Below are 22,649 nucleotides of genomic sequence, written 5' to 3'. Positions count from 1 at the left end.
AAAAAAGATCTGGGGGGTGGCTTAAGTGGTAGAGTGCCTGCCTAGCAAGTGCAAGGCCAAATTCCTCCAAACTCCAGCACCACTGGAAAAAATAAATAAAAGATATAGTGAACTGTTTGAATAAGGAAAAGCAGCAAGGAAGAAGAGTTTGGTTTGGACTTATTAAATTTGAAGTGTATTTGTGAAGTCTTAGTAGACTATCCAGGTGGAGCTGTCCAGCAGGCACTTTGGTGTCTGAGATGTGACTGGAAGGCTGTGGGGCCCCTAAGAGTGGATGAAACCTTCAAGGGGAGTGTGGAGAGTGGAATAAGATAAGACCTAAGTTTGGAACCACAGTGAACACTTGTTTAATGGGCAAATGCAACAGGGATCATTCAAGAAACTGAAAAGGACTGAGGCATTAGGACACGGAAGAAAATTCTGAAGCCAAGTGGAAGTCTTCAAAAAAAGGAAAATGAAAGGACAGGCACAGTGTGTCAGATGCTGGAGAGAAATAATTGAATATTATCATTCGGATTTTATACAAAAAATTTAAGTGGTGGTGGTAAGAGCACAGATTGACAGTGCGGGCATAAGCTGTATGAAGATGAGGAGTGGAAGCAGGTGTCTCTCAGGTCCGGCAGATAGAGCTGCACTTAAGTTGAGGCTGACATCTTCCAGGGTCTCACATATCTGGCCCGGCACAAGGCCAGGAAGAGAGGGTGGCGTCAGTGAGTTCAGTAACTAGGGACGGAGTAAGATTTCGCGGAGGCAGTCTCTTTGCAGCCAAGGCTTGAAGGATGAGGGTGATTGGGAGGAGAGGTGGGAGGCAGTGTCCCTGGGTGATGGATGGGGTGCTCGAGCTTGAGAGGGTCTGGGAGTGAGGCGGGGTGGCTGTGATGTGCGCGCGGCACTGTGCGAAAGGCGGGGGTTGTGTGTGGGATTGGAGGGACCAGTTTTGGGGAAAGACGGCCCGAGGCTGCGGCGGGGGGTGTCACCCAGCCCCGCCCCACTTACGCCACTGCGCGGTTCCGCGGCGCCTCTCCCGGAGCCCTCCCGCCGGGCTGCAAGGCGACGGGTGACCGCCAGGGGCCGCTGCCTCCGGTCCCCGTGCCCCCGCCCCTCTCCATTGGCCTTTGTTGCCGTCGGAGCGCCCCGCTTGACTCGTTCCCGTCCGCCCCCTGGGCCTGGCGGTCGCGCCTGCGCACTGGCAGCTGGCCGGGCGCTCGCAGGGGGAGCTGCTGCAGGCTCCGCGGCGGCGGCGGCAACGGAGGCTGCGGGGGCGGCGGCGCGAGCGGCCGGGCTTGGGGTGGGAGCCGAGCCCGGCCCGGGAGCCCAAGCAGCCGGAGCGCGGGGTGCCTAGGCCCCTCCCATTGGACTTCAGTCTCCGGGCCGCCTGACCTCCGCACGGGTATATGGGATGGAAGCGGGACCCTCGGGAGCAGGTAAGGGCCCCCGGGACGGGGGACGGTGCGTGCGCCAAAGACCAGGGGGCTCCCGCGTGAAGAGCATGGTTCCCGAGTGAGAGAGGGGCTCCCGAGTGAGAAGAGGGTCTCTCATGGGATGGGGGGCCCATTTTGAAGCGGACTGCGTGCAGTTCCGGGAGAGAGCCATGTGAAGAGCTCGGAGATGGGGGGCTGTTTTTCCACCGAAGCAGTGTGCAGTCCTGGGGTGGGAAGTAATCTGGGAGCAGGGCCTGAACGCACGGAAGGAGTCCCGGAGACCGGAGAGGCCTACGGAGAGGCCCGGCAGGTGGCAGGGGGAGGGCTCCAGGTGTCCAGGAGAGGAGGGGGCGACACAGATGGGCTGGGAGCTACTGTATGCCGGGGGCGGGGGCTCGGTCGTGCTGGGCTGGGCTAAGCTAATATCTCTTGGGAATAGGCGCCAGAGCTGTGCTGTGAGCTCCGCCCCAGTCAGCCTGACGCGGGGGCGAGGGTCAGGGGGCGGAGGGTGGGGATCCAGCCCAGGGATTTCCCCCTTGGCGAGGCTGGGGACCTGAGCAGTGGCGCCGGAGCATGCGCGGAGGTGCCAGCTGAAAGGGGCTGCCCGATGTGGTGGGGGCGTGGCTGCTTCCTACCCCCTTCCTTCCCCCGCCCAGTTCGACTTAGAAAAGGGGGTGCGCTGATGGGTGTAGTCTCTTTAAAGTTATACTGGCAGAGCGCGAATGGAAATTGCTCCCTTCTCCATCCTGGGGGCTCTGACACTTAGCCTTTAAGCCACACAGTCACAGTTTTCTAGGGATGGGTTGAAGGAAACTACCAAAGTGTCTTTTTTCTGCCACATGAGGAAAAACTAGGACCTCACTGAAGATAGGCCTTAGAAAAGGTGTTGGTTACTGAGGGACCAAAGACAAGACCAGGTCTACCTGGTATGCAAGTTTCTGGTTCAGAAAGACATAAGAACTTTTGATCAAGGATAATGACCTTTTTCACTGAATTGTCTTTTGACCTTACAGTCTAATCTCCTTTTATACCTTAATATTTTCATGGCTCCTGTCTACCAGTGGATCTTTCCTTTCTCATCCCACTACCCAGAAACTGTCAGGGGCTTGTCATTAGAACCATGGTTGCCAAGCTAGTCTATCTGACATTAACAGCTTGTTTGGGGGTGATTTTTAACTTTGGCCCTGATGAGTCCCAGGTCACAGCCATAACTTCTCTTACTCACAAGTGAAAAGGAGGTAACAACAGACAAACTGAGGCAGGACTGCTCCCAAGAAGACGAGACCTCAGGATGGGCTGTAGGCTGATGGTGCCTGTTATGTCCCTGGTCTTTTACCCTGTGATGGAAAGAACACTCTGGACTCAGGAATCCTTTAGGTCATCTCTCACCACGTCCTTCCATTTGGGCTGGTGATAGGAATAGGGTTTCCATTTGGGACATAAGCATTACTTTCCTTGATGGAAAAATCTTTGTCTTTCAGACAAATAGAATTGCTCCTACTCTCTCAAGTCTTTCATTCAATGATCTATAAGTATTTAATGACTACTTTCCCCCAAGCAAAAAAGAACCTTGTAGAGTCTGTATAGGTCTTAAGTGGAGAGTGCAGGCAGCAGGTGACTTCAGTGCAAACTACTTCTTCCCTTTCTTCAGGCTGGTGACTTATTACCTACAACCTGTGGACTAGAATAGGGTAGGTAAGACACTGAGGTCCAGATGGATTGCTGAGAGCTGGCACCCATTCCAGACTGCTAAATGATTTTATCCTGATGAATTCCTAATGAGCTCTGGAGTGATGAAAAAATTGACTTTTTTTGTTTGTTACAAAAAATAAGCTTCTAGGGCTGAAGGTGTGGTTCAAGCACAAGAACTCCTGCTTTGCATGCTTGAAGCCCTGAGTTCAAACCCCCAGCCTCCCCCAAAAAACAAAAACAAGAAAGAAGCTTCTAGGCTGGAGCCTTGTGTCTGGAGTCATCTGTAGCCTTGTTTGGAAAAGTCTAGTAGGAAAGGCTTTGCCTCATCAGAGGATATAATTGAAATTCATTCTGGAAGCTGCTGGTGCAGGGACCCCATAACTGCCTTCTTCCTCGTCCTGGACTGTTTTTGTCTTGGAAGAAGTTGGTGTGGTGTCCTGACAAGACTGGAGGACACATACTGAAAACTAAGGCATTGGTGCTTATGTTCAGGTGTGCCTTCTGTGCGCAGGTGTGTTTTAAGCACATGTACTGAACTGGGAGCCCCTTGAAGGTAGAGGTAGTATCTGGTTTATCTGTGGAATCAGCAACTACCTAGTGTGTGGAGGGCCTGACACAAAGTACATGTTTATCAATTGCATCAAATCACATTCAAGTGTGAACATATGGGTAAGCGCATATGTGTATATTCAATAATTTGTGTTTACTCATGTGGATATGTAATAATTCATGGACAAATCTTTTTTGCAGAGATTGACTGCTTGGTCTTTGCTTACCCACTGCCTAACCTAGCCTTAAGAGCATGTCTTTTGAATAAGCAGTTTGACTCCTTGGGATATATGCGGGCCTTCAAGCTGCAGGGAAGGAATCCTGAGCCAGGGCTTTCAGCTCTGTTACTTTTCCTTCTCTGGGCTGGTTGGGGATGGGGGAGGGGGAGTGTCATTTTCAGGGCCCCTCCCTCCTTGCTTTTGTCTGCAGGGAAGGGCCCCGCCCCTTTCCCTCTAGGCTGGAGCTTTGTCCTCTATGCTGGGGCCCTCATCTGCATCACAAAGTGGCCGTCTGTCCCTGTCTGGTTCTGAAGGGAAGTGTCTCCCTTTTACTGACTAAAAGCTGGGGGCAGGGTGTGGTAAGGGGGGGGACTTTGTACAGCAGTGAGGCTTTCTGGGGTATACAAAAAGAGAGAGGTTCTCGCTTCCTCCTGCCTTCCCTAGTTTGGGGATGAGGTGGGGTTGTAAGCTCCCCCGTTTTACCAAAGCCTCTTTCCAGAGGAGGATACTCTAAGGTTAAGTCTGGCGGGTCCTCCTGTTTCTAGTGAAAAGAAGGCTTTGAGGCTCGTGTGTGCCACCCCCACCATCATTTCTACCCAGCCCCTAGCTTTAGAGGGATGTTTCTCCCCAGGCCCCAAATGACTATTCAGCCTGGGAGGCTAAGGTGGTGAATGGAATCTGAGTACTTTGAAAGGGAAAATGTCTCTTACCATCATCTATGCTCACAAGGGAGAGTGTTTGTCCTGTGTAGTAGGATCTATGAAAGCTTTTGGGTAAAACTGCAGGTGTTGATGTGTTTGTGTGCTTGTATGCTTTTGTGGTGTGTCTATGGAAATGTTTCTTCATTCATTTCAAACTGACCACCTCTGTGTGTGCCAGGCAACGGAGATTCAGAGTGACCAAGGCAAGTATAGTTTCTGCTTTTATAAAAAGAACTTAGCTGAGGGCAGTGAGGGATATGTGTACAAAGGTAAACTTTCAAGGTCTAAGTTGTTTTTGGATGTGTGTGACAGGAATATCTCTGTGTCTGTCTATGGGCTTGTGTGTAATTTCTGCCCAGCTATGAGTAGTTATGCTTCCACTGCCCTACATCTGCCCTTCCTATATTTCCCTCCAGTTTGGGACTCCATTTCCCTGTCTACAGAGTGGGGCTGAAATTGACAGGTGGTCAGAGGAAGACAGAGCAGTTTAGTTCTGGGAAATGTGCCCCTCCCTCAAGTGGTTCTGACCTCTTCCTGACCCCCCAGCTGAAGATGTGCTCCATCCCCCAAGTCTGTCTGCTGCAAAAGCAGAGCTCTGGTAATGGGAGGTTCTGGGTTGGTTTATCCTTTCCTCCTCCCACCTGGGCTGGTCCTCTACTGGCAAGAACAATAGTAACTGAGGACAAAGGCTTCTCTCAGGCAGTTTTCTATTTTCCTCTCTTTCCCCCCAAGCTAGAAAATAAGACTGGGGGCTGCAATCTGGCTGGCCCTGCCCTAGCCCTTTCCCAAGGGCCCTTTCTTTCTTGAAATTGATTCCTTCTGCTGCCTAGGCCCTTTGGGTGGAAGGATTTGTGGGGCATGGAAAGAATCTTGTTCTCTCTTTCCCAGAGCCTGTCTCTTCCTTCTCCTACATTCTAATTGCTATCTCTCCTTCTTGGGGGCTTCTCTAAGCCTCCTAGCGCTTTCTTCATTTAACTGTTTCCTCACTGTCTCTTTAATTATAGCTTTACTTCCTCCTGCCCTAGCCCCCAACTTGCCCAATCCCCTAACTCCACCTTCCTTTCTCTGGTCAAATCAAGCCTTTTTCTGTTGTGACTCCAGTTCTAGCCTTTCCTCCAGCCTCTTATTTCACCCTGTCTCTGTTCCTTAGTCTTCTTTTAGCCCTTTCTCATTCTCTGTTTCTAGCTTTAGACATTTAGTTTCCTTAGTCCTGTCTCAAACGGCACCAGCCCTCTCCAGTTCACCTTTGGGTCTTCCTCTTGTCTACATTGCAAAGGACCATCAAATGATGCCATTTTGTGTTTAGGATGGTGATGAGTGAAGTAAGCGTCTGGCTGGCAGAGAATAGGACATTCTAGTCTGTTAGATACCTGGTAGAAATAGGAATCTTAATGTAGTACAAGGATGAAAGGAACCAGGTTTAACCCTTTCACTTAACACGTAGTAGGAGCTTACTACATATTTACTTGATGAGTTTAAGAAGCATTTTCCTGATTGGAGAGAGGTTTGAAAACAAAAATGAAATGAATGAGCCTGGGAATGTCTTTTTTTGTGGGGGGGGGGAGGAATGTCTTTAAGTTAGTAGAAACCCTCAGCTGAGTTAAGGAAGCAGGAAAAAGGCTTCCCCTCTACTCCTGTTTCTGTTCTAGGAGGCTTTGTGCTTTCTCTGATCAAAGTAGTTGTTAGGTGATTGCCAGACTTTGTCCTCACTGGCCTCTTTGTCTTAATAGCTGCGGGCGCCTACCTGCCCCCTTTGCAGCAGGTGTTCCAGGCACCTCGCCGGCCTGGCATTGGCACTGTGGGAAAACCAATCAAGCTTCTGGCCAATTACTTTGAGGTGGATATTCCTAAGATCGACGTTTACCACTATGAGGTTGACATCAAGCCGGATAAGTGTCCCCGCAGAGTCAACAGGTAAGTGATGCACATTCTGCTCCCGTGTCTGGGACCCTTTCCTTTGAGTCTCAGAACCTGGAAAGAGAGGCCCTAAAGGTAAAAGAAAAACCAGTAGAGGGTGGTTCACCAAATCCAAGAACACTTTTGAGGAGATGCGAGGTAAGATAAATGACTAAAAAATATTATTGTATTTGGCCATTAAGAGATAATTGGTGGCTTTTGCCAGAGCAATTTCAGTAGAGTAGTTGGGCTGATTAATCTAACTACAGTGAGTAAAGAAATAAGTGGAAGGTATTGTGGTAGGAATAATGAGGACAGATAACGTTTTCCAGGTAACTTGGCTGTAAAGGGGCAAATGAGGGAATATGTTGGCTAGGGAGGACTGTGGGGGTCAAGGATAGTTTCTAGCACATTTCAATATTTGTTGAAATAGATAATGAAGAAATTTTAAGAATGAGAAAGGGGTATGTTTGTAAATTGAGGCAAAAGAACTTATAGAGAAGGAGAGGTTAAAAGGTACAGGATAGAGATGAGAGGAATGAGAGTAGGATGTCCTTGCTGAGGCAGAAGGACATCACAGGATACATAGTTGGAGGCATTAACCTTAGACAGAAGAAGCAATATTTCTTTCTAAAATTAGCTTATTTATTATTACTTGAGAACCATCTGCACAATTAAAAAAATACCTAAAGAACTGCAAAAAGAGTAGCAATGTAAATGTCTCCTTTTTGTCCTGGCCCCAGAGGCTTTTTTTTTTTTTTTTTAATCATTCTTGAGTATGTTCCAGATAGTTGTGCATATTCAAGCATATATGTATATATAATGTTTTTTTTTTCCATTTTTCTTTTATTATTCATATGTGCATACAAGGCTTGGTTCATATAATGTTTTTTAAATGCCCAAAATGTAGGGGCCCATATATCTTGTTCGGTATCTTTTTTTTTTCCATTAAACCTTAAACCATCGTTTTTGGGAAATAGTACATAACAGCCCATGCAGCTCTACCTCATGCATAGCTCCATAGGTGTTCCATTGAATGACTGTATTTAACTTATTTAATAAGTTTATGGGGAACATTTAGATTAAGTCTAAACATCTGCTACAAAAATTGAAACTGTTGGATATTACTGTATATAGATACATTTTTGCACTAAAATGTGCATCTGTAGGGTAAATTCCTAGGAGTAGAATTGCTGGCACAATACATTTTAAAGTATTGAAATAGTGTCAGTTTTTAAAGGTAAGTTGTACCAGTGTTTATTCCATTGTCAAGGTATCAGAGGGCCTATTCCTTATACCTGCACCAATCTAGTATATATCAGATTTTTCGTTTTGCATTTTGATAAGTAGATAATTACATGTTGGTTTAATTTTAAGTTATATTTAATGAATGAAATGGAATGTATTTTCTTACGTCTAAAAATAATAACCCATGGGGCTATGGATGTATCTTAGTGGTAGAGTGCTTTTGTCTAACATGCACAAGGGTCCAGATCTATGAAAAAACTAAATAAATAAAATTAAAAAACAGTAAAACAAAAAACAATAATAATAAAAATAAAACCTACGGGGCAGAGAAGGAGGAAAGGAGGAGAAAAAGAAAAAGATGCATGATATATAAATATGTTTGTGTATATGTTTTGGAACTCAAAGGTGGCCTTGCCTACTATTCTTTATTCTTTCCAGAGATATTAGAGCTGCTTTCTGATAGAAGGAAGGAATAATTTCTAGAGTTAGAGGTTGGTGGACAATCTGTGAGGTTTGAGGGATATAAGTAATACAGACTTGAAAAAGATTGCTGGATAGCCCTGATTTATTGGGATTGAAACTGTCTTGTTTACAGTTGCTCCTAATGTACTATTTTGAGTGTATGTTATGGAATAGTACTCAAGAGGTTTGGTTTAGTGGGGTGTGTGTGGGTGGCCCAAACAATGTATACACATGTGAGTAATATTTAAAAAAAAGAGGTTTGGTTTAGAAAGCGGAGAGGTCAAATAGTTACATGGGCTGGAAGTTTGAAAGAATGACGGACACTCTGGGATCTAAGTAACAAAGGACAAGAAATGCAATCAAGGAAGAGACGGTGATGGAGACAAAACAGGGTGGTGGGATTGAGGGCTTCAGAGAGGTGGAAAGAAGAGGTTCATCTATAGTTCATTCCTAATCCAGTTCAAATTGTTTCCCTTTCTACCTTTTTTGCTTATCAGATTGGTGATTGGAGATTGGAGTAGTCTGAACTCTGGATAGACCTTGGTATCAAGCCCTTCTCCCCTCAGACTCTCCCTTTTCTCAGAAGGCACTCTTACCCACTCTTTCAGGTCTCTTAGAGCCTTGGTGATCTGAGGACCAGCAGCATCAGCTGGGGTTAGATATGCAGAATTTCAGGCTGCATTTTATGCCTGCTGAATCAGAAAATGCTTCTCTGCCCCCCCCACCCCCCCCCCAGGGTTTGAACTTAGGGTCTTGTGCTTGCCAGGCAGGCACTCTGCCACTTGAACCACACTCCCAGCCTGAGAAGGTCATTTTAATAAAACCTCTGAGTGATTCATAGGAATGTTGAAGCTTGAGAAGCACTGCCATAGAGTAGATATGTAAGCAGTGCATATAGGTAGGACACTGCCCAGACTTTGAATTATTTCCCAAAACTTGGAGCGGTAGTCTTTAGGCTTCCACAGGCCACTTCTATCCCCCACAGGGAAGTGGTGGAATACATGGTCCAGCATTTCAAGCCTCAGATCTTTGGTGATCGCAAGCCTGTCTATGATGGAAAGAAGAACATTTACACTGTCACAGCACTGCCCATTGGCAATGAACGGGTAAGGTTGGGAATAAGGGAAGGCCTGTGTTAGGGGTCTGAAGTGGAACAAAGCTAATGTAAACCCATCTGGAATCTGGTGGTCTAGTGATCCTTTTTGTCTTTTGTGCTGAGAAAGTATGTTTTAGGGTAAGGTGTGGGTAGTTACGGATGCTTAGTTTACTGTGTGCCCTTCCTCCAAGTGGACTAAGATTAGATTTAAAATAGACCTAAAGGACTTCCTGCTAAGTTGAGAGGGACAAAGGTGGGTGGAAACTAAGGGGCTGGCTTTATTCTGGGGTCTTTATTGTAGCCTCTTGACTTATGGAGCAGATTCCATTTGGGGCAGGACAGGGAAGGCTGTTCTGTGGGAAACTGATGACAGTCCTTCATTCCTTTCTCTAACACTCCTGAAGGTCGACTTTGAGGTGACAATCCCTGGGGAAGGGAAAGATCGAATTTTTAAGGTCTCCATCAAGTGGCTAGCTATTGTGAGCTGGCGCATGCTGCATGAAGCCCTGGTCAGTGGCCAGATTCCTGTTCCCCTGGAGTCTGTACAAGCCCTGGATGTGGCTATGAGGCACCTGGCATCCATGAGGTACTGGGTATAGTTAGTATCTGGGCTATTAGTGTTGGCAGAATTGCTGTGGGGGGAGGAGGGGAGTGAGCACACATGAAGGTCCCAGGTGTGCCACTGAAAAAAATTTTTTTTCCTTGAAGCCATACCATGTTCCAGGCAAGTATGCATATACATTTAGATGGTTTAGAGCCCTGACCCTATTCTTAGATATCTTTGGGCCTCACCGCATCTGTCCCTGCAGGGCAGAGAAAAGGTAGAGACTTGAACAAGGTCAGTCATACTACTAGTAAAAGATCAGAGCTGGCATTAAAGCCCTGGTGTCCTGCCTTCCAGGCCAGGGCTCCTCCGTGCCCAGGATGCCTCACAGGGTGGGGGCCTGTGCCCGAGGGACCAGTTCTCTGCCTGTCCCTGCCAGGTACACCCCTGTGGGCCGCTCCTTCTTCTCACCGCCTGAGGGCTACTACCACCCGCTGGGGGGTGGGCGCGAGGTCTGGTTCGGCTTTCACCAGTCTGTGCGCCCTGCCATGTGGAAGATGATGCTCAACATTGATGGTGAGTGGGGAGAGCTATGGAGCCAGGGGCACCCCAAATCTAGTGATTACACTCCCAACCTTATCCCTCCCAGCTCTGCAACCACACTCCTAGTCTTAATTCCTATAGCCCTGGCACCCCTATCCCCCATCCCAGTACCCTGTAAGGAAAAGGATATTAATTACAATGCCTCCATTTATTTTAAAGACAGAACCTGAGCTGAGCTTTCCCTACCCTGTCCCCACAGTCTCAGCCACAGCCTTCTACAAGGCACAGCCAGTGATTGAGTTCATGTGTGAGGTGCTGGACATCAGGAACATAGATGAGCAACCCAAGCCCCTCACGGACTCCCAGCGTGTTCGCTTTACCAAGGAGATCAAGGGTGAGGATCCAACCAGGTGGGGAAGGGAAGCAGTGCTGCTTTCTCTAACTGTAAGAGGAAATCCCCTTGGGAGAAGCCAAGCCTGGGCACATGAGCATCCTATTCCAACCTTGACAAGTAGTGTGTGTATCTCAGGCCTGAAGGTGGAAGTGACCCACTGTGGACAGATGAAGAGGAAATACCGCGTGTGTAATGTTACCCGCCGCCCTGCTAGCCATCAGACGTAAGTTGGCAGGGTTACTTAGTCATACTCCAGTAGTGGAAGAGGGCTGAGATTCCAAACACTCTCCCCTTGACCTCCTCTTCTCCCACTGCCCCTGGGAATGGGCCTTGGACTGGCCTTGTTTTTGAACATAAGCTTTGGGAATGTGTCATGTCTCCCACAGCCTTCCCAGATCCATTGGTTGACTACAGTTTTTACTTTGTTGATCTACTTTCCTCCTCTGGTCTTTACTGAAGAGTGGGCATGTTCCACTGATTTCTGTTATGGTCTATAAATATTAGAATCTCTCAATTTATTCATTCTCCCAAAAAAAGAAAGCCAGGTTCCTGTACTCAACCTTGGAAAAAGGTTGGCCTAACCTTGGGGGATTCCATCTCCCTTTTGACTCAAGGATACTCTGGACTCTGAGTACCTACTCTGTGTCAGGCTTTATGCTCAACATTAGAAATACAGACATGGCCTTGACTTGTTGTGGAATTTGCTCCTCAAATCTTTGGCCTTTCCTCTGCAACCCTGTATTGCTTGTTTTCCCATGAGTAGCAGTGCTCAAAGAGGTTGGGTAGGATGAAGCAAAGTCTGAGGCTTTTCACGATCGTGGAAAAGAGAGAGGTTGGATTAAATGCTGTTCTCCCAACAGGTTTCCCTTGCAGCTGGAGAGTGGACAGACTGTGGAGTGCACAGTGGCACAATATTTCAAGCAGAAATATAACCTTCAACTCAAATATCCCCACCTGCCCTGCCTGCAAGTTGGCCAAGAACAAAAGCATACCTATCTGCCCCTGGAGGTGAGGCTGCCAAGTCATGACTGAGCTAAGAACAGGTGTTGTACCTGAACACTAATCATCAGAGGTCTGTTTGTTCATTCATAGTCTGTCATCCTCATTTTGAAGTTTGGAAAGTTGACATTCTGAGAAGATATGAGGTAGTTCTTATGTGAAATGTAGGCCTCATTCTTCCTTGCTAAATTATTTTCTTATCCCCAGTCTTACTCTCAGGTTCTGTCAGAGCTGCTAGGCAGAAGGACAAGCTGTATTTACTGTTTAATAAGTAATTAGTTCAGTCAGGGCAGAGATTTCAGATAGTCACACTCCTGTTCTTAATTTCTCTTTTCCCTGCTGTCTGGAACTTGAGATTCTCCATTTGGAGAGACAAATGTACTTTATTCTGAAGAAAATGAAGATGAATATTACCTGTATTGTGTTCCTTTTAAAAAAGTTTTGGGCCCAAGATTTTTCGTACTTTTATACTTCAGTAGATCTTTGAAATACTGCTATTAAAGAAAGAATAGTAATGCTATTTACATCATGGGATATGTATACGGAATCCCTAGGTTGAATTTGGTTTGGTGTACTCTAGGCAAAATATTTAATGAAAAACTACTAAATACTTCATTGTGTGTTCCAATGTTTCTCAAAAAAAAGTATGGTCTTCTGAGTGCCGGTGGCTCATGCCTATAATTCTAGGTACTCCAGAGGCAGAGATCAAGAGGATTGTGGTTCGAAGCCTCAGGCAAATAGTTCTTGAGAGCCTTCTAAACAAATCCATCACAAAAAAAGGGCTGGTGGAGTGTCTCAAGGTGTAAGCCCTGAGTTCAAACCCTAATACTGCAAACGAACAAAGAAATAAAAAAAAGTATGATCAGTGTATCAATAGGAGAGGTAGCACCAGGGAACTTGCTTTAAATGCAGAATCTCTGTCCATACCTACCAAGTCAGAATCTCTTTTAACAAGCTCCAAAAAGGACTTATACACATATTAGTAATCATTGGAGAAGCTCTAGCCTAGACTTTTTGTTCTAGCAAAAGAAGTCAGATAGTTTAGATCAAACCTCTAGCTTTCTTTTGAGTTTCTAGGATTCTAGAATAAACCCAAGGAAATGAGGTTGAAGACAGAGAAAATCCCCCAAATCAAGAACTCTGACTTGGTTGATGGCTGTCGATGCTCAGAAAGTCAGATAAAGATAATTTCTCCGAGGTATAAACAGAGGTCTTGGGCTGGGCGTGTAGCCCAAGTGGTAGAATACTTGTCTAGCAAGCACAAGGCCTTGGCTTCAATATCCAGTACTGCAAAACAGAAACAAAACAAAAAACAAACCAAAAGAACAAAACAGGTCTTTAGCGTCAATCCCAGCTAAACTGAGCTTAGGTGCGATGTATTGCAAGCTGAGGTTTATTAGCAAATTAACATTGTTTCTGTTTAAGCAATAATTTTCAAGATGAATAACTTATGTAATGACTTATATCTTGATTTATTAAGAAAGTTTATTTACTATGTTACATACTTTTTTAGATTCTGGGAATATAGAGATTAATGATAGATAAGATCCCCGCTGTCATGTAACTTATATTCTAGAAGGGAAAGACAGATAATAAAATGATAGACACATAAGATAGTTTCATATGGTAGTAAGTGCTATAAGAGTAATAAAACAGGTTAATCTGGGAGAGATGGTTCATGCCTATAATTCCAGTTATTTGGGAGGCAGAGACAGGAGGATTGTGGTTTGAGATCAGTCTGGGCAAAAAGTTATTACGACCCTATTTCAAAATACAGGCCAGGTGTAGTGGCTCACTCCTGCTCTTTACCTGCTTAGGAAGCAGGGGAAGAAGGGTGAATCTGAGGCCTACCTGGGAAAAGGGCAAGGCTATCTGAAAAACAAAAGCAAAAAGGGGGCTAGGGGTGTGTCTCAAGTTGTAGAGTGCCAGCAAGCATGTGGCCCTTAGTTCAAATCCCAGTAGGTTAAGGAGATAAAAGTAAGGGTGAAAGGGGACAGGAAACTACTTTGGGAAGCCCTTCTTTTAGGGGACATTTGAGCTGAGTTCCAAATTAAGGTTACCAACCTTGTAACAACCCAAGGAAAAGCTTTCCAGGCAGGAGGAATAGCAAGTACAGAGGCTTTAAAGCAGGACAGGGTTTGGATCTTTTTGAGGAATAAACAGACAGCCATAGTGGCTGGGATATATCGTATGAGGAGAAAAGTAATATGATGTTGGAGAGAGGTGCAAGGTGAAATCATATAGGATATTGTGGCCAGGTAGGAGTTTTTTTTTAGAATAGCTTTATTATTCTATAATTAAGACCATAAAATTCATCCTCTTACAATATACAATTCACTGGTTTTTAGTGTATTCACAGAGTTGCGCAGCTAGCACAACTATCTAATATCAGGACATTTTCATCAGCCCCAGAAGAAGGCCCGTATTCATTAGTAGTCACACACCGTTCCTTCTTTTCTCGTATCTACTAATAACCACTAATCTTTTTTGTTTTTGTGGATATGCCTATTTTAGACATACATAAATAGAATCATACGATATAGGACCTTTTGTAACTGGGTTTTTACTTACCATAATTGTTTCAGGGTTCATTCATGTTGTTTTAAAGGCTCACCTGTTTTGTCCCATTGCATTGATATATCACATTTTGTTTCTCTACTTATCAGTTGATGGATATTTGGGTTGTTTGCACTTTTAGGCTGTTAAGAATAGTGCTGCTGTGAACATTCATGCACACATCTTTTTGTGTGAACACATCTTCATTTTTCTTGACTGTATACTTAAGAGTGAAGTCATGTATAACTATAATATGTTTAACATCTTGAGTTGCTGCCAGACTGTTTCCCAAAGTGACTATGCCATTTTATAATACTGTCAGCAATGAATAAGGGTTCCAGTTTTAAGTCAGGTGGGATTTTATTGTAATTATAATAGGAATCCATTGGAAGGTTTTAAGTAGAAGAAAAAATATGAATTAATTGAATCTTTACTGCTAGAAACTAGAAATAGCCAGTACCTCAAAGCCTAGTCTATGTCTTCCTTAAATGGTTATCCTGGCCATTGAGATCAGAAAAATCATTTCTTCATGTTCAAATCATAGCTCATTCCTGCTTTAGTCTTTTTCATATTGTGGTAAAATACACATAACATGAAATTTATCATTTTAACCATAAAGTGTAGAGTCTGTTACATTAACTACACTTGCATTGTCTTACAGCTGTCACCTCTGACCACCTCCAGAATCCTAAACTAAAATTGTATCCACTAAATAACAGTTTCCTCCCCTCTCCTTAGCCCTGGCACCCATTATTCTACTTTCTGTTCTAGGCTTTGGACTTGTTCCTTAGGTAAATAATAATGTTTGAGTTATTAAATATCTTATTTATCTTTTGGTGGGATTGGGGTTTGAACTCAGAGGTTTATGCTTGCAAAGCAGGTATTCTACCCCTTGAACCACACCTCCAGTCCATTTTGCTCTGGTTATTTTATTTTATTTTTTTCCTTTTCTCCTTTTATTTTATGATTTTTACATTTACTTACATGTATACATTGTTTGTGCCACCTCCCCCCTGCTCTGGTTATTTTTGGAGATGGCATCTTAAGAACTATTTTCCCCGGGCTGGTCTCAAACCTGATCTCCCCAAGTAGCTAGGATTACAAGTGTGAGCCACTGGCACCCGGCTACGATTGATTATTTACTGTATCCCAGAACTGTGCTCCGTTCAGTAGGCACTTTATTTAATCTTTAGATGAACCTGTGAATCTTCTGAGATTGTTACTATTCTCATTTAGCACACAATATCTGATCCCAGGTCTGGTTTTGGATCCCAAGTTCTTAGTCACAAACTGATGCCTTTAGTTTTATGCATTAGTATCTTTTAATTTCTAAGTAAAGTAAAACTTGAGAATATATGCATGCACAAGGGATTCTGTAGTCTCCTCTGTGGTTGATAGTCAAGGTCTTACACAGTAGAATATACTCAAGCCAGAATTACCTGTCCTTCTCATTTTCTCAGGTCTGTAACATTGTGGCTGGACAGCGCTGCATTAAGAAGCTGACTGACAACCAGACTTCAACTATGATAAAGGCTACAGCTAGGTCGGCTCCAGACAGACAGGAGGAGATCAGTCGCTTGGTTAGTGGGGCTGCAGAGAAAAACACATGCTCATTTATTCAGCCTTTGGGTCCCTTGGTACCATACGTGCTTTAATGTCCCAAAGAGACCCTCCTTCAGGAAAATCCAAGTCTGGATTTGTTGCCTGACAGTCCATTGGACTATTCTTGCTTCCCTTTTTCCTTCCTGTGTAACTTTTCCTGTGTTACCCACTTCCTTCCTTTCCTACCCTTCTTGCCCCTTTTTAGGGTTGTGTTGGTAGCTTCAGCTTCTCTTTAAGGCTCTTTCTTTGGGACCCAGAAGGTTAGCTGTATTGCCAATCTACCTCCTGAGATGACTTCTTTTGCCCTGCAGATGAAGAATGCCAGCTACAACCTAGATCCGTACATCCAGGAATTTGGAATCAAAGTGAAGGATGACATGACGGAGGTGACAGGGCGAGTGCTGCCGGCGCCCATCTTGCAGTACGGCGGCCGGGTGAGCAGGGTCAGGGCCATACAACATCTCTGGGGCATATGGGATGGTGGTGTTGTATAGCCAGGGGCTTTTGGTCCCGACCCACCTGGCTCTACTGAGGCTCACCTGGTCACCCCCTCTGCCTATCCCCAGAACCGAGCCATTGCCACACCCAACCAAGGTGTCTGGGACATGCGAGGGAAACAGTTCTACAATGGGATTGAGATCAAAGTCTGGGCCATCGCTTGCTTCGCTCCCCAAAAACAATGTCGAGAAGAGGTGCTCAAGTAAGGAGGGTTGACTGTGGGTTAGAAGGGTGGGAAGATCCCTAGAGCTGTTACTTTCCCCTGACCCAGGGGTCAGAGTTGAGTTGTAGTCTGCTCTTTCTGTCTTGAATCTGCCTGCTTTGTCCTTTCTGGCTCAGACTTCCACCTGTTCCTTTTCTATCCACCTGCAATCAGGAGACCTTAATAAGGGGCCATATCTATATCAGAGATGATTTTAAGGTATGAATCTCCTAAGGGAAGCCTGGATTATTGTCATTGGTAATAAAAGTAGTAGTGATGACTATACCATTTATGCCAACATCGTATTTAAAGTACCTAATTTATGTTTTCTCATTTCATCTTTATAGGGTAGGTAGTGATATTTCCATTTTCAGGTGACTGAGACTTAAAGAGATTAAGTAACTTGTCCAAAGTTTGCACATGGAATCAAATCAGAGCTGAGCTTCAAAACTAATGTTTCTAATTGGGAACAAATGAAAAAGAGCCACTCGTTTAGATGGTCCTTTCTCTTATGCATAGAATTGTTCAGTCAGGGCCCTAAACCCAGCTGTTTGGGAGGGGGAGATTTGGAGGTTCGAAATTTGAGGCCAGCCTAGACAAAAAGTTAGAGATACCATCTCAATCAATAAGATAGTCATGGTATTGTGTGCCTGTTGTTCCAGCTACGTGGGAGGCCATAGGTAAGAAGATTATAGCCTGAAGCTAACTCTGGGGCAAAAATACGAGACCCTATCTGAAAAATAACTAAAACAGAAAGGGTTGGGACATGGCTAGCAAGAGTGAGGCCCCGAGTTCAAACTCCAGGACTGCCTGCCTCTTCCCCCCCACCCCCCCAAAAAAAAAAAAGAATTTGTTTAGTCAGATCCAAATGGCCTTGGCACCATCCTGCCTGAGGGGCTGGGAGTAGATGGCAGTGAGGAGGAAAATTATACTGCCTGATGACTTAAAGAAGCAGGCTAGGGGAATAATGGCTTGAGTAAGTGAGTGAGTAAATGAAGAAGTCACTGACATTCCCTTACAGTCTTTTCTTTTTTTAAAAACAGTTTTATTATAGTATGTTAAAAATACCACAAAATGCACCCATTGAAAATGTACAATAGCTGTTTCTCCTGTGTTTTAAAGTGGTGGCTCCCTGGGTGTGGAGTGGGATCTGGGTTCCTTGGAAATGAGAAAGAGTCAATGGACCTGACCAGTTTGGTTGTGGTGATGATAATGGAGATATGTGCCCTGGTGGGTTCACATAGCCATGGTGTCTTCATAAGAATTACATTTAGCAGCTCCTGATGGATTCAATGATGCTAGTCCATGCCCTTGTCCTTTTCCCCCTCTTACTACCATACCTAGCTATATAGCCACTACCATCACAATTATAGTTTCTCTTCAACAATTTTTTTTTGGTTCTCTTTCCTGGGTTCTTTGGATTTTAGCTTAGCATAGGGTGCTCCTGCACTTGGCCTGGCACTAAAGGGCTGGCTCTTAGTAATATTGGAAGGGCTTCTGGCTCTTTGGCTTTGTGTCATAGTCATTCATTGGTAGCTCTGTTCTCTGTGTCCTCTCTCTCCCTTCCTCCCTCTCTGCAATAGTGGGGTTTGAACTCAGGGCCTCATGCTTGCTAGGCAGGTGCCCTACCACTTGAACCATGTCCCCCAGCCTTCTGTGTGCTTCTCGCTTATTCCCATATCCTTCACTTTTCTAGTTTTTTTTTTGGCGGGGGGGAGTGGGAACAATCTGTTGTTTGGGCCATTTTGGGGTGCAAGGAAAATCTACAACCAAAGGCTTAGAAAGGGTCAATTCATTGGGCATCCCTGCCTCCCAGTAATCTCTAGATACAGGGGATAAGAACGTGGCTTGTGCATCTGGATCAGTGGGACCAATTTGATGGGTGATTTAGGGTTAAAGATAAAGATTTCTGAATTTTTAGCCACGGCAGTGGATGAGATTGTCCAGGGAGAATGTGCATAGTAAGCAGAGTCTGAAAATAGAACTCACAGAAACTAGAAAGTAAACGGAGCAAAGTCTCTTAAGTGTGGAGGAGGGGGTGGGATCCAGAACACAGAGAAAGGGCACTCTTTTACTGAGAAACAGGGAGAGGGCACAGAGGTTGCTGAGGAGTTGGAGAAATTTGGTAGTTGGAGATGAGGAGGAAGTTCTTGTAACCCTCAAAATCTTTTTTTTTTTTCTTACTAAAGACACCTATTGCTTCAGTTGTATCACTTTCATGATAGAATTTCAATACGTTCCCTGTTCTAGACATCTCTCAACACTTTTTGGTTCTCAGCAGTGTATACAGTATCCCAAGTGTGGTCTGGTAGTAGAGAGAAGGTAGGGAATACCCCTTCACTTGAAGTAGAGACCCACTATTAATGGAATCTGTTAACACCAGCATTTTTGGCAGCTATACTGAAGTTGTATACAAAGAGAGAAATGGAAGAAATATTGCTAGTCATCCATCAAAGGCCTGCCTCTTTACATGAGTTAGTTTACAATGGTTAGGTTTGTAGGTTTTTTGTTTGTTTGTTTTTGTAGTATGGGGGTTTGAACTCAAGGTTTTGTGCTTGCTAGGCAGGTGCTGTACCTCTTGAGCCATCGCTCCAACACCTAGGTTGTAGTTTTTAATCCCAATGTTAGAAAAAAATTCTAAATACTATAGAGAATAATATAACAAACACCGTTATATCCATCGCCCAGAGTTTTGTCATACTTAACTTCATTCCTTTTCAAAAGTAAATATTATAAATACATTTGGCATTCTTTTATATCCTCTATTCTCCCTTCTGATGCAGTCAATATAAAGCACTATTAAAGCCTTCCTAATGTATATATTTTATTTATCTATATTACATAAATGATTTTAAATTTTGCATAACATAAATTTTAGTAAAAACTTGTGTGTTTTTACTAAATAGGTAAAAAAAATTCTCATGAATTCATTTATATTTACATGGAATATAAAGTAAATATTCACTTTTGTTGTCTATTTGTATAATTTTGTTTTGAAGTAATTTTGTTTTTTTTCAGCTGTGGGGATCAAACCCATAGTCTTGTGCATGCTAGGCAGCACACTACCACTAAGTGCTTTTAATTTACATGCAAGATTTTGATAAATTAAATTGCTTGCTCCTCATTTTAATCTGTCAATACATTTATTGTTACTCTACTGCATGTATACCCTCTCTATTTATTTTCTCTTCCTTTCCTAAAGGCAAAGGAAAGAAACTCCATTAAGAATTGGCTCTTAGATTTCAAAGAACCAGTAGGGGGAGAGGAAGCTCTTTTTTTTTTTTTTTTATTATTCATATGTGCATACAATGCTTGGGTCATTTCTTCCCCCTGCCCCCACCCCCTCCCGAGGAAGCTCATTTTTGCTGAACATCTCCTGTACTCCCATCACTTTGGAACCTCATATAATTTGAACACAAAAGCCTTACACTTAGGCTCTGCTTATTTCTTTGGACCCTGTAATCGATCAAGTTATACACAGGTCCCAGTCAAGCAGGACAAGTGGAAGCCCTGAGAATTCTCTGGGGTCCCTCAGCTCCTTTAGTATTCTCTCTAGTTGAACACTTAGCAAGCTATGTCTTGTTTTACTTGACTAAAAATTATGTGTCTTACACTAGCTGTAATTGTGTCTTATTTATGTTAGGCACCTAAGATGGAGGCATTCAGTTAGAGGTACTTACTGCCTCCTGTCATGACCATGCTTGTGCTACAGGAACTTCACAGACCAGCTGCGGAAGATTTCCAAGGATGCAGGGATGCCCATTCAGGGTCAGCCTTGTTTCTGCAAATATGCGCAGGGGGCAGACAGCGTGGAGCCCATGTTCCGGCATCTCAAGAACACCTACTCAGGGCTGCAGCTCATTATCGTCATCCTGCCAGGGAAGACGCCAGTGTATGGTACAGTTCTTTTGGGATAGTGATAATGATGATAGGATTCTTTTCAGGATAGTCCCTCCCTGGGGACTCTCATGAGGGAGTCAATGGAGTACTCCTCTTACCAGAAAAATACCATCCTGTATGAGCCATTGAGTCATCCCAGATTTTACTAACCTGCTCACTTTCCCTCCTAGTAACATTTACTAGTATCCTCTGTGTGCTAAGCTAACCAGATACAGAGGATGGGTCAGGTCAGATTCCTGTCCTTAAGACATTGTGCAGCCAAAGCAGAATGTATGTTGGTTCTACTAGTGTTCCATTGCCTGGTTTCTCTCTTCTCTTTACATTTCTTTGTTGTGGTTGTTTGCAGAATTTTGTTTTGTTTGTTATTTGGTGAGACTGGGGTTTGCACTTGTACTGGGGTTTGCACTTGCTAGGCAGGTACTCAACTGCTTGAGCCATGCCTCTGGCAGTTTTTGCTCTGGTTATTTTTGAGCTAAGGTCTCTTTTTTGCTTGGACCATCCTGGATCATGATCCTCCTGGTTTACACTTCCCACCAGTAGTTTGGAGGAAAGGCACATGCCACTATGACCAGCTTTTTTCAGTTGAAATGGAGTTTTACCACTTTGCAGGCTTTACTGGAACTGTGATCCTCCCACAATCCTTGCATGGGCTGATCTTGAATTGTAATGCCCCTGGTCTCAGCCTTCCCTGTAGCTAGATTTGCAGGTATGAGCCACTGGCACCTGGCTTTTATCTCTGGGTGCTTTTTTTTTTTTTTTTTGGTACTACTAGAGCTTGAACTTAGGGCCTCAAGCTTTTTAGGCAGGTAGGCACGTGCTCTATCACTTAAGCCACTCCACTAGTCTTGTTTGTTTTTTGAGATAGGGTCTTAGGAACTATTTGCTTTGCATTGACTTCAAACCTACCCCCACCCCCCAACAGTAGCTAGGATTGCAGGCATGAGCTGTTGGCACCGGGCTTTATCTTTGTTTTGTTTTTTTTTTTACAATAGGAATGACTATACATTTCTGGATTTGCACTGTCACCCCATTTTCCCTGTCTATCTCTCCTGCTTCAAAAGGAATGCTGCCCTTTTTACTTTGCTCAATTCCTCTGTGTTCTTGTTCCCATGCAGTCCTGCTGCCTTTGAAACTTCATACCTTTCAACCCTTAAACATCTTTAAATTTTTCATCCTAAAACATATTATGCAAATTTGTTATTTCTTTTAGCTTTTATCTAAAAGGTTTTTCTTCAAACCTTTTGAATGAGTTTTCTACATTTTCTGTGCTCAATTCCTCCTCATCCACTTACTTCTTAGTGTCTTTGTTCTACCTTGTTTATCTTTGTCCTCTATCTCCTCTACAAAGAGTAAGCTTTATCTTGCACTGTTCAGTTGTTAACACATACTGGAAATAGAAGGGTCCCTGGTTCTGAATTAGAACTGAATTTCAATCCTGGGCATACGTCAATTGACTTAGACAGATTGACTAACTTTTCTGAGTTTCATGAATTAATTGTATAAAAAAATAGGAACTAGCAGACACCTGGTATATAGTAAACACTTTAAATACGCATTCCTTGTTTGTGCTTTCTAATTCTCTGGTTTTGCTGACATTATTTTGCCTTTACATGAAATATCCAAATATTCTTCTTGGTTTTAAAATTCCGTATCTTGTCTTTAAATTTTCTGTCTTTCAAAATCCAGTTTAAATGCTACTTATTTTTTATTCATTCCACCTAGAGGTCAAACTTGTCTCTTTCCAGATTCCTCTATATACCAGGCCACTGATCAGTTGCTACTTTAATTGGTTTTATTTTGAGCATGTAATAGTTCTACCTCTGCTCTGAAACTTTCTTCCCTCTACACATACACCTCTAAAGTAGAATCTTCCACTAATGTGATGCTCAATAATTCCTTAAGGAGAGAAATTGGTTTATTTCTAATATGTGTCTCTTTGGGGGCTTAATTTGATGACGTTTGGATGAAAGATAGGTATGCTTTTTAGGAAAAGTGCCTTTAGTATTTATCTGTGTTTCTGCTTCCTTCCTCCAAAGGGTGAATCTAGTGTTTTGGCTCACTTCAAGAATATAGTGAAGGAGCCAGGCTCTGGTGTCTCACACCTGTAATCCTAGCTATTTGGGAGGCT

At 43.9% G+C, this 22,649-nt stretch overlaps 1 protein-coding gene across 2 annotated transcripts in view; it reads left to right on the top strand.

The window, feature by feature from the left end:
• The first annotated feature begins 1,232 nt into the window (after positions 1 to 1,232).
• LOC109683668 (argonaute RISC component 1) overlaps positions 1,233 to 22,649 on the top strand; it is a 35,074-nt gene continuing 13,657 nt past the window's right edge. The window contains exons 1-12 of one of the 2 annotated variants that reach the window (XM_020159652.2): positions 1,233 to 1,424; positions 6,312 to 6,495; positions 9,173 to 9,293; positions 9,688 to 9,869; positions 10,267 to 10,403; positions 10,630 to 10,764; positions 10,900 to 10,987; positions 11,625 to 11,772; positions 15,780 to 15,899; positions 16,233 to 16,364; positions 16,488 to 16,621; positions 20,334 to 20,518. In XM_020159652.2, coding sequence (XP_020015241.1) covers positions 1,400 to 1,424; positions 6,312 to 6,495; positions 9,173 to 9,293; positions 9,688 to 9,869; positions 10,267 to 10,403; positions 10,630 to 10,764; positions 10,900 to 10,987; positions 11,625 to 11,772; positions 15,780 to 15,899; positions 16,233 to 16,364; positions 16,488 to 16,621; positions 20,334 to 20,518 — 1,591 coding nt within the window. In that variant the 5' untranslated portion in view covers positions 1,233 to 1,399. The remainder of the gene's footprint in view (positions 1,425 to 6,311; positions 6,496 to 9,172; positions 9,294 to 9,687; positions 9,870 to 10,266; positions 10,404 to 10,629; positions 10,765 to 10,899; positions 10,988 to 11,624; positions 11,773 to 15,779; positions 15,900 to 16,232; positions 16,365 to 16,487; positions 16,622 to 20,333; positions 20,519 to 22,649) is intronic. The other variant, XM_020159653.2, reaches the window with a different exon arrangement.

Source organism: Castor canadensis, chromosome 7 (genome assembly GCF_047511655.1).
Source record: "Castor canadensis chromosome 7, mCasCan1.hap1v2, whole genome shotgun sequence".
Taxonomy (NCBI): domain Eukaryota; kingdom Metazoa; phylum Chordata; class Mammalia; order Rodentia; family Castoridae; genus Castor; species Castor canadensis.
The sequence above is the reverse complement of the archived record's forward strand: the minus strand, read 5'-3'. Positions and strand labels throughout refer to the sequence as shown.